Source organism: Chiloscyllium plagiosum, unplaced genomic scaffold (genome assembly GCF_037043375.1).
Source record: "Chiloscyllium plagiosum isolate Xiang-an unplaced genomic scaffold, Cpla_swu_hap1 HiC_scaffold_21, whole genome shotgun sequence".
Lineage (NCBI taxonomy): Eukaryota > Metazoa > Chordata > Chondrichthyes > Orectolobiformes > Hemiscylliidae > Chiloscyllium > Chiloscyllium plagiosum.
In genome coordinates this window covers 51,653,387-51,671,318 of record NW_028270159.1, presented here as the reverse complement: position 1 = coordinate 51,671,318, position 17,932 = coordinate 51,653,387, and the positions used below count along the sequence as shown (strand labels likewise).

Genomic DNA, 17,932 nt, shown 5'->3' with positions numbered 1-17,932 from the left:
ACCATGAGGGATCTTGTCAAAAGTCTTCCTAAAATCCAGTTTGATCCTCCATATCTCCCTGACTGTCTGGGAGCCTACAGTACATGGTGTCTTTGCCCCATATCTCCTCTTTCAACCAAGTCTCGGACATAGCTCTGATATCATACTCCCACAAGCCCATCTCTGCCCTCAGCTTGTCTGCCTTTCTGCATTAAAATATATTCAGTAAATTCACTCATAGAACATAAAACATTATAGCGCTGTACAGGTCCTTCAGCCCTCGATATTGTGCCGACCTGTGAAACCAATCTGAAGCCTATCTATCCTACACTATTCCATTCTCATCCATATATCTATTCAATAACCATTTAAATGCCCTTAGAGTTAGCGAGTCTATTACTGTTGCAGGCAGTGCGTTCCACACCCCTACCATTCTCTGAGTAAAGAACCTCCCTCTGACGTCTGTCCTATATCTATCACCCCTCAATTTTAAGCTGTGTCCCCTCACGCTAGCCATCACCATTCGAGGAAAAAGGCTCTCAATGTCCACTCTATCTAATCCTCTGATTATCTTATATGTCTCAATTAAGTCACCTCTCAACCTTTTTCTCTCTAACGAAAACAGCCACAAGTCCCTCAGCCTTTCCTTGTAAGACCTTCCCTCCGTACCAGGCAACATCCTTGTAAAAATTCTTTCTTATCTAGCCAACATTTCCTCCGCCTGGCAGACTCAGTTACTAGCATTTTAACTTTGAATTCCATCTAAGCTTCTCTGCCCTCTGAAATATTTATCAGGATCCCACCCCCCTGACCAATCTAGTCTAAAGTTACCTCAACAACAACCCACCAATTACCTTCCTGGTCTCTTGTGACATTACACTTCAATTTTGTTGAAACAGCTGCACAGCCATTCTGTCTGTTTCTGGAAACTCTCCACACTTTACTCTCATTGCTCCTTGTAACCTCACTGCTACTGCTCACAGCCAACGATGCCCACGTCTCACAAGTGAATAACAAAAATTGTCTTACACAAATGTTTCCTTTTACGTACCTACAGAAGCTTTTATCACCCCACGTTTATGTGTTTTCTTCGTTCACATTCATACTCTATTCTGTCCTCCTTTATTAGTTTCTTGGTCCTCTTTGCTGTATTCTCAAATCCTCTCAACGAACAGTTTTACTGTTTTATCTGGCAACATTCAAATCATTTCCGCTTAAATTTATACAATCCTTCAATTATTTGTTAGCCCACGACTGACCAGCATATTTGGCTTTTTTGTGCTTTGAAGGAATATACCTCCTTGTAGCTTCATAATTTGCTTTGTTTAAAGTTACCACCCTGGTTTCAGAGTGAAACACTCCACTTTCAAACAGAATGTAAAATTCTATCTCGTTGTGGTCACATATTCCTAAAGGTTCTTCAATAATAAACAAGATTATTAATAATGCCCTTTTCATTACATTAGACTTGATTGAAAATAGCCTGTTCTCTTGTCAGTTCCTCAACATATTAGACAAGAAAACCATCCCTATCACAGTCCAAAACCTCATCAACTCATCTGCCATGGTGTTAGCCCTCATGAAATTTACCAAGTCTATACTCAAATTAAAGTCACTGGATACTATATTAACCATGCCATAAGCTTCCCTGATCTCCTGATTAATACCATGCCCCACATTAACTATTGTTTGGGGGCAATTTGGGTGGCACGGTGGCTCAGTGGTCAGCACTACTGCCTCACAGCACCCAGGGACCGGGGTTCGATTCCAGCCTCAGGCGACTGTCTGTGTGGAGTTTGCACATTCTCCCCATGTCTGCATGGGTTTCCTCCAGGTGTTCCAATTTCCTCCCAAAGTCCAAAGATGTGCAGGTTAGGTGGATTGGTCATGCTAAATTGTCCAGGGATGTGCAGGCTAGGTGCTGCTCTGTGACATTTGTGACCCTGGCACCACAGAGACAATGCACCATGTTCACTGCCACAGAAACGCCTGTTTGAATCCCTTCGCATTTTTATTCTTCCGCCTTTCTTGTACAGTTGAGTACCTGTGGTGTCAAGGACTTGGTCTGGCTGCATTCCTCTGAGAAGTCAATGTCCTCATCAGTATCCAAAATAGAAAACTAATGAGCAAACCAGATCAAAGAAGGGACATGTACTACCTGCCAGATTCTCTCTGAAAACCACCTGCAGCTAATGACATATCCTGCAGAAGAGTTCATCTTGGACACTCGGTGCATTATGCACTTGCCAGGTCAGCCAAACTGACCTGGCAAACCATATAAAGGCTTGGCCTGTAGCCTGTGTTTATTGTATTCATTCATGGGAAGTGGGTGTCACTGCCTTGGTCAGCCTTTATTACCCATCCCTGATAGCCCAGAGGGCAGTTAAGAGTCAACCACATTGCTATGGTGGAGTGGGGGGTTCTGGAATCACATCTAGGACCAGAGATGGATGGCATTTCCCTTCCCTGAAGGCCGTTAGTGAACCAGGTGGGTTTTTGCTGATAATTGACAATGGATTATGGTCATCACTAGATTCTTCATTCCAGATTATTTTCTATGGAATTCAAATCCCAGCATCTGCCATGGCAGGATTCAAACCCAAATCCCCAGGACACTAACTGGATCTCTGGATTAACAATCCTTTTTTTTTGCCTTGGCATTGCAAGCATACATCTAAATACTTCTAAAATATCATGAGGGCTTCTGCCTCTACCACCTTCGCAGTCAGTGAGTTCCATATCACCAGGGCTCTCTGGGTGAAAAAGTTTTGCGTTGCATCTCCTCTAACCCTCTTGCCTCTTCCCTCAAACCCATACTCCAGTCACTGATTCCCTCCACCAAGGGGAAACATTCCTTCCTCTCTAGCCTAACTATACTCCTCATAATTTCTTACTTTTCAATCATGTCTGTTTTGGTCTAAGGAAAACAAACCCAGTCTGTCCAACCTCTTTCCATAACTGAAACTCTCCAGCCCAGACCACATCCTGGTAAATCCCTTCTGCACTCTCTGTAGTGCAATCACATCTCTCCTATTGTGTGGATTCCAGAACTGCACACAATACGCTAGCTGTGGCCTAACCAATGTTTTATACAGTTCCAGCATAACCTCACTGCTCTTAAACTCTATGCTTTGATTAATAAAGGCAAGTATCCCAGATGCCTTCTTATGCTTTATTCTCCAGTCCCGATACCTGTAGCCACCAGTGTACATGGACACCAAGGTCCTTCTGATCCTCAGTGCTTCCCAGTGTCCTCCCGTTCATCATGTATTCCCTTGCCTTGTTTGCCCTACCTAAATGTATCACCTCTCAGTTTGATTTCCATTTGCCATTTATCAGCCCATCTGACTAGACCGTCTCTCTCCTCCTGTAATCGAAGACTATCCTCCTCACTATTTACCACCCCATCAATTTTTGTATCATCTGTGAACTTACTGATCAATTCTTCTATATTCAAATCTAATCTATAAAACACACAGCAAGGGAGTAACACTGATTGCTGTGGACCCCCATTGGTCATAGGCGTCCTGTCACAAAAACACTCTTTGACCATCACCTTCTGCTTCCTGCCACTCAGCCAATTCTGGATCCAATTTGCCAATTTTCCTTGGATCCCATGGGATCTTACCTTTGCTCCCATGTGAGACCTTATCAAAGGCCTTGTTGAAGTCCAAGTCGACACCTACACACTTGGTCACCTCTTAGAAAATTCAATCAAGTTGGTTACACATGACCACCCCTTAACAAAACCATGATGACTTCTTGATTAACCCCTGCCTCTCCAAATGCAGGTTTATTCTGTAACTCAGAATTGCTTCCAATGGTTTCCCCATCACCGAGGTTAGACTAACTGGGTTGTAGATTCCTGGTTTACCCCTTGCTCCCTTCTTGAATAATAGTACAACATTGGCTGTCCTCCAGCACCTCTCCTGTGGTCAGAGGAATTGAAAATTATTGCTAGCACCCATGTTATTTCTTCCTATGTCTCACTCAAAAGTCTGGAATACATTTTATCCAGCCATGGAGATTTATCTACATTTAAGCCTGCCAGACAACTCAGAATCTCCTCTCTGTCTAGGCTAATTTCTTTTCCCTGATTTCTATCCCCATATCAGCCCTCTCACTAGTGAATCAGGACACAAAATATTCATTGGGAACCCAATCTTCTTTAGCTCCACATACAAATTATTAGATTACTTACAGTGTGGAAACAGACCCTTCGGCTCAGCAAGTCCACACCGACCCCCTGAAGAGCAACCCACCCAGACCCATTCCCCTACATTCACGCCTTCACCTAACACTACGGGCAATTTAGTGCACATCTTTGGACTGTGGGAGGAAACCGGAGCACCTGGAGGAAACCCATGCAGACACAGGGAGAATGTGCAAACTCCACACAGACAGTTGCCCGAGATGGGAATTGAACCCGGGTCTCTGGCGCTGTGAGGCAGCAGTGCTAACCACTGTGCCACCGTGCTCCCAATTACTATGGTCCTTAATGACCCCTACTCTTTCTCTAGTTATCCTTTTGCCCATTAACGTACTTGTAAAATAACTTAGGATTTTCCTGCTGGTATCTTTTCATGCCCCCTTTTTGATTACTTACTTACAGTGTGGAAACAGGCCCTTCTGCCCAACAAGTCCACACCGACCTGCCGAAGCGCAACCCAGCCAGACCCATTCCCCTACATTTACCCCTTCATCTAACACTATGGGCAATTTAGCCTGGCCAATTCACCTAACCTGCATATTTTTGGATTGTGGGAGGAAACTGGAGCACCCAGAGGAAACCCACGCAGACACGGGGAGAATGTGCAAACTCCACACAGACAGTTGCCCGAGATGGGAATTGAACCCAGGTCTCTGACGCTGTGAGGCAGCAGTGCTAACCACTGTGCCACTGAGCCCCCCTTTTGCTCTTCTAATTTCCTTTTTAAGTTCCCTCTTGCATGTTCTATACTTCTGTAGGATTGTTTGCTGCTTTCAGCTCTTGATATCTACCGTAAGCTTCCCTGTTTTTCTTTACCCAGTCTGTATATCCCCCAATACCCAGAGTTTGCTGGATTTATTGGTGCCACTCCATCTTTACTGAACAAGTTGGCCCTGCACGCTCTCTATTTCCTTGTCTTAAAATCTTTTTGTCACGATTAGAGTTTGGAGAACATTTGCCAGTGACACATCAATCAGTTTCTTTCCCAGCTTTCAGAGCATGCAGCTGAACTCCCACTAGCTCTCTGTCCCCTGCTCATGCAGTTTTCAATTCCCTCTCTCCTGAAGGCAGACACGGTTAGAGAAAGAAAGGATCACCTTCCTCCTTCTTCACTGAACTCCTTCACTCACCAAATTTTCAGATTTGTACTCTGTCACAGCTGTTCTCCATAAAATAATCTACTAGGCTAAAAGAATGATACCCTTCTTCACAAAGTGGGCTGGAATACAAAGGAATACAGAGTTATGCTACAGTTATGTAAAGCTCTGGTTAGTACGCATCAGAAGTCCTACACTAAGGTTTGAGGACTGCATATCACGAAGGATATTCTGGCTTTGGCAATGGAGATATCAAGATGCACAGACTAGGTCGTATTCCCTTAAGTACAAAAGGTTGAGGATTGATCTCATCCAGGCGTATAAAATGTTCACAGGACTTGACAAGTTTGATAAGGAGAATCTATTTCCTTTGATTAGGAAATCCAGAATAAAGTGTCACTATTGCACACAAGCACATCTCCCCCCTCAAAGGACAGTGAATTTTTTTGTTGCCAAGGATGTCATGAAATGTGGAACAAACAACAAAAATGGTGTAATATACCAATAAGTCACAACCCAACACACTGCCTGTACAGGCTTAAGTGGCCGAATGGCCTCCTCCTATAGCTGTTTTATGGGTCAGATCCAGGAGGACAACTGTGATACTTTCAGGACCACATAAGTTCTGATTTGCCCTGCTATTGGAAGGACATTATTAAATTGGAGAGGTTTCAGAAAAAGTTTACAAGGATGTTCCCGGGAATGGAGAGTTTGAGTTATAAGGATAAGCTGGGAATCTTTTCACTGGAGCACAGGAGGTTGAGGGGTGACGTTATAGAGGTTTATAAGATCATCAGGGGCATAGATAAGGTGAATAGCAAGGGTCTTTTCCCTAGGATGGGGGCATATTTTTAAGGTCAGAGGAGAAAGATTTTAAAGGGATCTGAGGGGTAACTTTTTCACACAGAGAGTGATGGTTCACACATGGAATGAACTGCCAGAGAAAGTGGTAGATGCATGTACAGTTACAACATTTAAAAAATATATGGATAAGGACATGAATAGGGAACGTTTAGAGGAATATTGGCTAAATGCAGGTAAGTATGAGAAACTTGGTCGGCATGGACGAGTTGGATTGCAGGCTCTGTTTCTGTGCTGTATGAATCTATGAGTTACATCAGTAAATACAAACTTTCTTCCACAACCAGGCAATAACTGTTGGATATATATTGACTACTTACTCCATCCAATATCTAACAACCCCTGTCTAACATCTCACTCATGTCACTCTGTCCGCATCTAACTCTTCACTTCATTCGGTGCACTGGCCTATTTGCTATCCTAATCACCAATTTGTTTTGAGCTACCTAGATAATTACATAACCAACCAATTGGAACATGGATTTATACCTTTCAATCAGATCACTGGCCACAATTTCTATTTGCATCAATGACTCAACTCAGATCATTCCCACTGACATTAAATATTACACAACTATCCCCCAACAACAGCCATTTCAGAGAACCTTCACTTCATCCATATCATTGGCCCCTCACTCCATCTCAGTCACCAACCCTCACTCACCAAACTATCAATCTTCATTTGAAATGTACCAAGTAAACTGGAAAATGTCCGGAAAGTTCATCAAATGCATTCGAGGCATTCCCAAATCAATACATCATGGAACTAATCTGGGGTGAAGCTATTTTAGATCATAGATTGAGTAATGAGCTAGGATTGATCAGCAATTTCACAGCAAAAGGATCCAGTTGAGCAGAGTGATTACAATACAACAGAATTTCACAAATCTTAACCTTAAATAAAGCCAATTACTTGGGTATGAGTGGCAAGTTGGTTAAGACCGATTGTAGAAACAGATTAAAAGTTAAGGAGTTAGATAAGAAGTGGCAAATATTTGAAGAAATAATTCAAGAAAGAGATATATCATCAAAGCTGTTCCTCCTGCGCTCATCAAGACAAATGCACAAGTACCAAATTTCAAAAAGAACAACAAAATATATAACACGCAAAACCCAGTGCTGATTGGTTAACAAATAGACTCTGATTAGTTGATGTGCTACCATGGAGAACGGAAAATGTACCATATAAATTATTATTCCTTTTGAAATTTGGTATTTTTTCTATCTGTCTATGATGTGTGTAAGATGAAAAACACCAAGAGCATGTTTTTCTTTCAGCAATACCCAAATATCTCAATTAAAAAGTATTTTCATGAGGAAAAGTTCCATTGAAAAATAATCCATTTGTAGCTCATGTAAGAAGCTAGAATAGTATTAGATTAAAGAAAAAGAAATTTATAGTATTGCCAAGAACAAAAGGAAGCCTGAAGACTTTGAGAAACTAGAAGCGTTTGACACAAAAGTTGATTAATAAAAAGAATGAGTTAACTTGCAAGAAATTTACAAGAGCCTCAGTGAGTCAACAAAAAGGAAGACAATTAAAAAAAGAGGTTGAGACAAGAGAAACTATAATCGGGGATAAGGAAGTAGTAGAAATGTTAAATAAATATTTTGCTCTGCCTTTGTGATAGAAGATACAAAATATATGCCTGAAATATTACGGAACAATAAGCTAATTACTTAAAGTAATTGAGATCAGCAGAGAAAAAGTAACTCAGGAAAACCCCCACCCCTTCCAATGGGACTAAAACTCAACAAATCCTGTGGACTCCACCATACATTTAAGTAAAAGTAATGGAAACTGTCATGTTTTAAAACTCCCTGCATTGTAGAAATATGCCCACCGTTTGGAAATGAGAAAATGTAGTACAACTAACATTAAGTAAAAATATTTACAGTTACATGCTGTACAAATTCTCTGAAAAAAAGGTGTCACTGCAAGACTGTTCCTTAAAGTTGGCCTCAACATTTCAGGTGGCTACTGTGTGCAGCCAACCAATCAGCAGCATGAATGTTAACATGATCTGAACTATTTCAATCCAATCAGCAATAAGACCCTTCACTGTACCCTGTATATAACTTCTTTGTTCAAGTCATTCCTGCAGGTGACAGGTCAGAGCAAACTTCCTGAACTGTCAAGGCTCATGGTTTTTCTAAAGAAAATTATTTAAAGATAACAATTTCAGAGCTAAATGGTGTAATTGTAAACATTCTTACTTGATGTTACCACTGTCACCATGACAACCTTCAAACAACTTATTATGCTGGTACTCAAGAAAACAAGTGAGGAAAAAAAAAATCAGAAAACTACCAGACAATCAGGCTGGCATCAGTCAAGAAATTCCTGGGACTTATTATTGAAGATGTGTTATCAATGCACATGGGATAACATGATTAGACACCATCAGTGTGCTTTTATAAAATGGCAATCATATTTGAAAAATTCATTATAGTGTTTGTGATTTACCTGAGTGGATAAATAAAATCTAGTAGATGTAGCACATTCAGGCTTTCCAAAGGCATTCCATAGGTACCACGTACAAATTTATTAAACAAGATATGGGCAAATGGAGTTGAGGCAATAGTGGACATAGATTTTGTTAATGGAGAGGAAGCAGAGAATAGTGGCATTGTCAAGTTAACAGGCTGCTATGAGTGGATTGCTCAAGGACAATGCTAGGGCCCCACAGCTATTTACAATCTATATGTATGACCTGAATGCATTCAGGTTTGTTGGGATATGAAGTTAGGTGGTGCACACTAACCTGCCTGGAGAGTACAGGGGTAACAAAGAGGCTGCAAAGATACAAAGCCAGCTTGAGTTAGCAAGTAATAAATTGGCCAGTGAAGTTTAATGTGGCAAAGTGAACTGTTATTAACCTCTTTAAGTAAGAATAGAAAATTAGAATTTTTTTAACCAGTAACAATCATGTCGGGTTTTACTAAGACTAAACTTGAAATAGTGTGTACAATCTTGATGTCCTTAACTAAATAAGGCTTTATGTACCTGAGCAACTTATTGCAAATGTTGGAAACCTGATAAAAAATTGAAAATGCTACAAAAACGCAGCATTTCAGGAAGAATCTGTGGAGAAAGAAACATAATTAATGGAAACATTATAATCTCTCCAGATTTGGTATGAATTTTCACATTTTTTGTTTTTTTTTATTATTATGAAAGATATAGTTGCCTTTGAGACAGTCCAGAGAAGGTTCATTTGGTTGGGTGCTGGGATGAAAGGTAACCCTATATTGTGAATTGAGTACAATGGATCAATGTTCTCTGCTATTGTAAGAAAGGGAGATAATCTCACTGAAACATATAAGAGTTTGCATGGCTTGGCAAATATAGATACAGCAACTCTGAACAAGAGTCATACTGGGCTCAAGCATTAACTCTATTTCTCTCTCCACAGATACAGCAAGACCTGGGGAGTTTCTCCAGTACTTTTTAAAAAATTTCATGTCCATGGTCTGGGGGGGAGGGAGAGGGGCACAATCTCAGGAATTGGGGTCAAATTGAGAAATGCCATCTTTCAAAAGTTTGCGAAGTTTTCACCACACAAATTGTGGTCTTTGAATATATTCAGACTTGAGAATAATTGTGGAATCAGAGAAAATGAGGATTGGCTAGGAAGGGGAATAGCATTTTAAAGATAAGCAATGATGGTTATATCAGTGGAACAAGTTTGAGAAGTGGAGAGCTACCTCAGCTCCAATTTGTTTTTTTTTTATGCACGAAGCTGTCATTCCACTGTAATCACTTTGAATCAGGGAGACCGAAACACATCTGGATATGGGCCACCTATCACAGCAGGATCTTTAAAAAGTTCAATCATGGGATGCGGCCATCACTGGCTGGAGAAGCATCGACTGCCCAATCCAAATTTCCCAGAAGGCAACTGAGTCAACCACATTGCTGTGGGTCAGGAGTCATATCTAGGCCAGGCCAGGTAAAGATGGCAGTTTCCTTCCTTAAAAAGCATTCGTGAACCAGATAGGTTTTTCCTAAGAATTGGCAATGAGTTCATAGACAGCATTAAAAAAGGATAAGCAACCTCCCACTCAATCAATCCTGATCATTGACCCCTCACTCAATCCAGCACACTGACCCCTCATTCCAAAGTGACTTGCTCCTCACTGCAATACCATCATTGACCTTTCACTCTAACCAGAGACAGAACCCTCACGCCATCCTCATCACTGATCCCTCACTCTAACAGACCACTGAGCCCTCACTCCAGTCTCACCATTGACCCCCTCAGTCCTTTCAGATCACTGATCCTTCAATCTACCCTGATCACTGACCTCTCACTGACTCAATTCACATCACTGACCCTCACTCCAACCAGTCACTGACCCCCTGCCTCTAGTTGGATCCTGGACCCCTCACTCTAGCAATTAGCTTCTCACCCTATCCAATCTATTATCAGCAATGATAGAAATCTCTAACAGAATCACCCAGTCCTTCCTAACCTTGTTGGAAGATTAACTACTGGATTAGCAATCATTAATCCAGAATGATAACCAATCCATCTGGTAGACAGATAACTGAACCACAATTCAGCTGAACCATTTACCAGGATGTTTCCCAGGCCATTACCCCCTAAACGCACCCAAATACTGACTGCTCATTCTGCCTGGCAGGACACTAATCCTAACAAGTTGTAAGGTGGGAGGACACAAACCTTAACTCTGACAGGCCTTTCTATGTTAAACAAACTCTTTTAGTCCTCTCTTACCCAGCTCTCATTAACCCTTTAACCAGTGAGGTTTTACTCCAATTGTTTGCCCAGATATAATGGTTGTTATCAAGTGAGTGAGACAGTCAGTTGAGGGTTGGCAGAAGGAACACAAGTGAACCCGGCCCTCTGTGAAGAATAAAATCAACAATGGTGAGAGATTTGAGATGAGGAAAAGAAAGGAGTAGGGGAGACAAAGCTACAGGGTGGGGATGGAGGAAGACTAGGAAGGAGGTAGCTGGCCTGGGAGATAAAGTGCATGTGGGAGCTGGGTAGTGATGAGAGAAATTGTGAAGTGGGAATGTTAATGATTTAATTCATGCATCACACGCTTGGCATTGCAATGACTCTTCCTGGGTTTGGGCAGCTCTCCAATGGCTGTTATTACACTATTTAGCAATAAAATGGGCCAGGGTCTGATGGTCAGTGGATTGACAATCTTTCATGAATGTTCAGGAATGGTGAATTCATTCATTCCCCTCATTTTGTGAATGGAAGGACCAGTGGGAGGCTTCAGGAGAGGTTGGAGAGGCAGAGGTTTGAGGTCAAGCAGGGTTTGCGCATTGTAAGTGAAAATCACTCCCTCTCATTCATCCTATTATCTGGACTTGGATTGGGAATTATGATAGGCAGAATATAAAGAGATACAGTGCCCTAGTCATGTTGGAGTTGTCCTGTACTGAGTAGTATGCTTGGCAGAGTATGTGTTGACAGTGGGATGCTCCTGATGCCATATGATTGGTTAAGGTCTGTGGAGGTTAGGACCTTGGTCCAACTTTAAGAAGAGCTGCAGGTTGTTTTTTTTTTGCAGAGCTCCAGTATACGGCTCTCATCCTGTCGCTGATTACACGTAGCAGATTTTGACTACGATGAAGCACGTGGAATGATAAATACAAGTTTTGTCAGGTAGCACTCAAGACACCGTAGATGCTTAAAGCAATGTTAGCCATGTTCAAAATGGAGAGAAAATGTGTTCACGTACAGATATCTACATACACACAACAGTTGGGAAGTGACACAAAGGTCATGCACTAACCTTTGACTCCTTTTCTTCCAGGAGTGTCTCCAGCTTCTTCTGTGCTGCCCGGCCCTCATGGTCATTGCTAACTATCAGAATGATGTGTCCCCAACGGAAACGCCTCATCATTTCAAACCAGACCTGAGCTTGATGGGAGTACGGTGGCACAGTGCGGAGAAAAGAGAGATGGATACTCTGTAGGAAAAACACACGGGCAGTCAGCAAATAGCTATATCACATCAAACTGTCCATTCACAGGCTCCACTCAACACAGGATGGTCCAGATACTGTGTCCTTCCCAACACAGCACTCCCACTGACTCAGGGTCACCCCGACACAGGGTCCCTCAGTCACAGGGTCCCCCTGACACAGTGTCCCTCAGTCACAGGGTTCCCCTGACACAGTGTCCCTCAGTCACAGGGTCCCTCAGTCACAGGAGCCCCCTGACACAGCATCCCTCAGACACAGGATCCCTGAGTCACAAGGACCCCCCTGACACAGGGTCCCTCAGTCACAAGGACCCCCTAACACAGTGTCCCTCAGTCACAGGGTCCCTCAGTCACAGGGTTCCCCTGACACAAGGTCCCTCAGTCACAGGGTCCCTCAGTCACAAGGACCATCCCCACCCCCCAATTCAGGGTCCCCCAGCTACAGGGATCCCTTACACAGTGTCTGCCAGTCACAGGGTCCCTCAGCCACAGAGTCTCCCTGGCATGATAGGGTCACCTCAACATAGGCTTCCCCATTCTCAGGGTGTCAGCTGTTGCACGTTACCCCAATCACAAGCAACAATCACTGGGGAGGATAAGGGCAGTAGAGTCACTGGGTCCAGTACCTACAGGGTAGGGGGGCCTGCAGTCACAGGCTCTGTCCTCCTTTATGTAAGATTTGCCAAAATGCTTGTATACGCATCAAAAATCAGTCAACCTCAAACTTGAAAGCTCCAATTATCTTGCAATAGTATCAGGGAGAATTCCTAATTGTGAATACTGTTTTTATGTACAGGTGTTTCCTGAGTTTGCATCTGAATGGCTCAGATGTTCATGTTCTATCCACATGTTCCAGACTCACTCCCAAGAAGCATAAATATACTGAATCTTTTAAACATCCTGAACTTTTCAATTTCTTCAATCCTCAATTGTTAATATTCAAGAGAAATTTAGCAATTTTTTTTATAACCCGTTTTCTTAATATTTTGTTTTTGTTTATTCTTTCATAGGACGAGGGCATGGTGGCAAAGCCAGAAGTTGCTTCCTATCCCTAGCTGCCCTGGAGGAGGTGGTGGTGAGCTGCATTCTTGAACTGCTGCTGTCCCTGTTCTATAGGTAGGCCCACAATGCTCTTAGGGAGGGAATTCCAGGATTTTGACCCAGTGACAGTGGCCGGCATCATATTTCCATGCCAGGATGGTGAGTGACTTGGAGGAGAACTTGCAGGGGGGTGGTGTTCCCATGTATCTGTTGCCCTTGTGCTTCAAAGTGGTAGAGGCTTGGAAGGTGCTGTCTAAGGATCTTTGGTGAACTACGGCAGTGATAGCGCACACTATTGTTATTGTGTGTCAGTGGTAAAGAGAGTAAATATCAGATGGGCTTCTTTGTCCTGGATAGTGGCAAACTTCAAGAATGTTGTTGGAGCTGGACCCATCCAGGCAAGAAGGGAGTATTCCATCAGACTCCTGAGAGATAGGAGTTGAGTTACTCACCACAGAATTTCCAGGCTCTGAGCTGCTGTAGTGACCAGAGAGAGAGAGAGAGAAAGAGCCAGAAGGGATTTATAAAGGGCAGATTCCTGATGAATCCAAATGAGTTGTTTGCAGAAACTTGGGGATTGTGTGTGGATCTTATTTGGTTTCCCTCATAAAGCAGTCAAGCAGAAGAAGTCCATTCAGCCCCTCAAGTCCGCTCTGCCATTCTAATGCACCATTGTGATTAATCATCTACCTCAATTCCAGCACCATTTCCATGTGCTTTGGTATTATTGGTACCTTGAAATCTATTGATCTCTGATTTGTCTACACTCAACAGCTGATTCTCCACAGCTCTCTAAGTTAAAGAATTCCAAGGATTCACTGCTTTCTGAGTGAAGCTCCTCCTCATCTTGGACCTGCCCTTCTTGTGAGACTGGTTCTAGTCCCCGCAGCCAAGTGAAATATCACAGCTCCCGAGACCCGGGTTCAATTCCACTCTCGGGCAACTGGCTGTATGGAGCTTGCATGTCCTCCCTGTGTCTGTGTGGGTTTCCTCTGGCTGTTCCAATTTCTTCACACAGTCCAAAGATGTGCAGTTTAGGTAGATTAGCCATGTTAAATTGCCCATAATGACCAAGAATATGCAGCATAGGTGATTTGGCCACAGGAAATGCAGGGTCACAGGGGTACGGGATGGGTCTGGGTAGGATGCTCTTTGGAGGGTCAGTATGGACTTGATAGGCCAAATGACCTGCTTCCACACTGTAGAGATTCTACGCATCTGCCCTTTCTGCATCTATAAACTATGGAGGTCCAGAAGGAGCTTGTATTTTTGGATTTGTTCACAAGATGTGAACATCATGGATAGAGCTGGTATTTATCCATCATGGCCCTTGAGAAGGTAATGATGAGCCACTCTTCTGACCCATTACCCCTCCAGAACGCTGCTGCTCCATCGACGTGAATTGTGAAAAAAACAGATGGACCAGCAGAGAAGATAAAGAACAAGGTGAATGGAATATTTAGAGGGTTGGAATACATTATACCCGTTATGCAACAATTACGCAATGTCCCCAGAGAAATTATTCTGACTGCTCAGACAGTCCAGGACCAGGAGACAGAGTCTAAAAGTAAGTCCGAATTTTCAAGAATTAAATTAAGAAGGAAATTTGGAAGGTCCTCTCAAATGCAGCACTTGTTATTCAGTTGATTGTTAAAAGTGAAATTGCAAAGCTTTTGTTATCCAAAGATATGAAGGGATATGTACAAATCACACAAGAACCACACAGTCATAGAGTCAACCAGCACAGAAATAGATCCCTCAGTCCAACCAGTCCATGCCAAACATAATCCCAAATTAACCAAGTCCCAACTGCCCTGTTCCTGGCCCATATGCCTCCAAACCTTTCCAATTCATCTACTTATCCAAATGTCTTTTAAACATTGTAATTAGAACACAGCACAGTACAGGCCCTTCAGCCCTCAGTGTTGTGCCCTCCTTTTATCCTACTCTAAGATCAAACTAATCTACATACCCTTCATTTTACTATCATCCATGTGACTATCCAAGAATCACTTATATGTCCCTGATGTATCTGACTCTACTCCCACTGCTGGCAGTGCATTCCACACACCCACCACTCTCTGTGTAAAGAACCTACCTCTGACATCTCCCCTAAACCTTCCTCCAATCATCTTAAAGTTATGCCCTTTCATGATAGCCATTTCCGCCATGGGAAAATGTCTCTGCTTATTCACTCTATCTATGCTTCTCATCATCTTGTACACCTCTAACAAGTCACCTCTCATCCTTGTTGGCTCCAATGAGAAAAGCCTGAGCTCTCTGAACCTTTCTTCATAAGACCTGCCCTCCAATCCAGGCAGCATCCTGGTAAGTCTCCTCTTCACCCTCTCTAATTCTTCCACATCTTTCCTATAATGAGGCAATCATAACTGAACACAATATTCCAACTGTGTTCGAACCAGGGCTTTATAGACCTTCAGCATAACCTCACGGTTTTTAAGCTCAATCCCCCTGCTAATGAAAGCCAACACACCATACACCTTCTTAACAACCCTATCAACTTGGGTTTTAACTTTGAGGGATCTATGGACGTAGACCCTAAGATCCCTCTGTTCCTCCACACTGCCAAGAATCCTGCCTTTAACCCTGTAATCTGCATTCAAATTTGACCTTCCAAAGTGAATCACTTCACACTTTACCAGATTGAACTCAATCTGCCACTTCTCAGCCCAGCTCTGCATCCTGTCAATGTCCCATTGCAACCTACAACAGCCCTCCACATTATCCATAACTCCACCAATGTCCATGCCATCAGTAAACTTACTAACCAACACTTCCACTTTCTCATCCAAGTCATTTATAAAAATCACAAAGAGCAGAGGTCCCAGAACAGATCCCTGCGGAACACCACTAGTTACCACGCTCCACGCTGAATACTTTCCATCAACAACCACCCTCTGTCTTCTATAGTGTAGCCAATTCTGGATCCAGACAGCCAAATCTCCCTGCATCTGATGCCTCCTAACTTTCTGAAAGAACCTACCTTGGGGAACTTTATCAAACACTTTGCTAAAATCCATATACAGAGGAACCTCGATTATCCGAATATCAGATTATCCGAAAGAGATGTAAGATCCCAATAGCAACATTACATCAAAGATGTGTTTCCAGCAGTGATTGCGTCTTTTGTTTACAGTGATTAAACAGGCACCGTCTCCAAATGACTGGCCTCCTGCCCCCTCTCTCCCCACACTTTCCCTGGAGTTCTACAGAAGCATGTACCCTAAACCCCCCCTCCCTAGCTAATCCAACATTGTCCTGTACAGGGCGAAGACGTTGGGTGTGTGTGTGTGTGTGTCTGTCTGTCTGTCTGTGTGTGTGTGGAGACTTACCCCACAAAGGCAGCAGCAGCAGCAGTCTTGTTGTTGGTGTCCTGCCCGCCTGTCCCAGAGAGGGGGCAGGGGTGGGCGAGGTGGACAGGGGCGGGGTTTGGTGCAGGGGGAGCGGGGGGGGGGGCAGGGGTGGACGGGGTTGGGGGGTGGTGTTGGACAGGCCCAGGAGCCGGGGGGTGGTATTAGACGGGGGCAGGGGGCAGTTGGAGGTGTTGGACAGGGTTGGGGGGGGGTGGGGGGGGGAGGTTGGACAAGGCGGGGGGGGAGGCGATATCGGACGGGGTTGAGGGTGGGTGGGGGCAGCGCTGAAGGTGGGTTCTCGCGCACAGTGTGCTGCTGCAGTCTCCTAAGCGGGGAGCAGACTTAAAAAACTCTGAGCCCCAGAGGAAAGGCATTTAATTGATTAATCAAATAATCGATTATCTGAACGAAATATTGCCCGTCCATCTCGTTTGGATAATCGAGGTTCCTCTGTACATTTCATCCACTGCTCTACAGTCACCAATGTGTTTTGTCACATCCTCAAAGAATTCAGTAAGGTTTGTGAGATATGACCTGCCCCTCACAAAGCCATGCTAACTATCTCTAATCAAGCTATGCTTTTCAAAAAATCATAAATCCTATCTCTAATAATTTGCCCACCACTAACATAAGACTGACTGGTCTGTAATTCACAGGATTATCCCTATTCCCTTTCTTGAACAAGGGAATAACATTTGCCACCCTCCAATCATCTGGCACTACTCCAGTGGACAGTGAGGATGCAAAGATCATTGCCAAAGGCTCAGCAATGTCTTCCCTTACTTCCTGTAGTAACCTTGGGTCAGGGGACCTTTTCAAACTTTCCAGCACATCCTCCTTTTTAACATAAACCTGTTCAAGCATATCAGCCTGTTTCACGCTGTCCTCACAATCGACAAGTTCCCTCTCACTAGTGAATAATGAAGCAAAGTATTCATTAAATACCTCCCCTACCGTGGGCGGCACGGTGGCACAGTGGTTAGCACTGCTGCCTCACAGCGCCTGAGACCCGGGTTCAATTCCCGCCTCAGGTGACTGACTGTGTGGAGTTTGCACGTTCTCCCCGTGTCTGCGTGGGTTTCCTCCGGGTGCTCCGGTTTCCTCCCACAGTCCAAAGATGTGCAGGTCAGGTGAATTGGCCATGCTAAATTGCCCGTAGTGTTAGGTAAGGTGTAAATGTAGGGGTATGGGTGGGTTTCGCTTCGGCGGGTCGGTGTGGCCTTGTTAGGCCGAAGGGCCTATTTCCACACTGTAATGTAATCTAATCTAATCTAATCTACCTCCTCTGACTCCAGGCACAGGTTCCCTTTATTATCCCTGATTGGCCCTACCCTCATTCTAGCCATCCTCTTGTTCCTTAGCTAAGTGCAGAATGCCTTAGGGTTTTCCTCACTCCTACTG

General features: G+C 43.6%; 1 protein-coding gene across 8 annotated transcripts in view; it reads right to left on the bottom strand.

Moving 5' to 3' along the window:
- grin1a (glutamate receptor, ionotropic, N-methyl D-aspartate 1a) overlaps positions 1–17,932 on the bottom strand; it is a 189,706-nt gene that overhangs the window by 152,240 nt on the left and 19,534 nt on the right. For all 8 annotated transcript variants that reach the window (XR_015760745.1, XM_087998561.1, XM_087998566.1 and 5 more), the window contains exon 3: positions 11,926–12,102. Coding sequence is in view for 7 of the 8 variants with exons in the window: in XM_087998561.1 (XP_087854687.1) it covers positions 11,926–12,102 (177 nt within the window). In the remaining variant the exon portion in view is untranslated. The remainder of the gene's footprint in view (positions 1–11,925; positions 12,103–17,932) is intronic.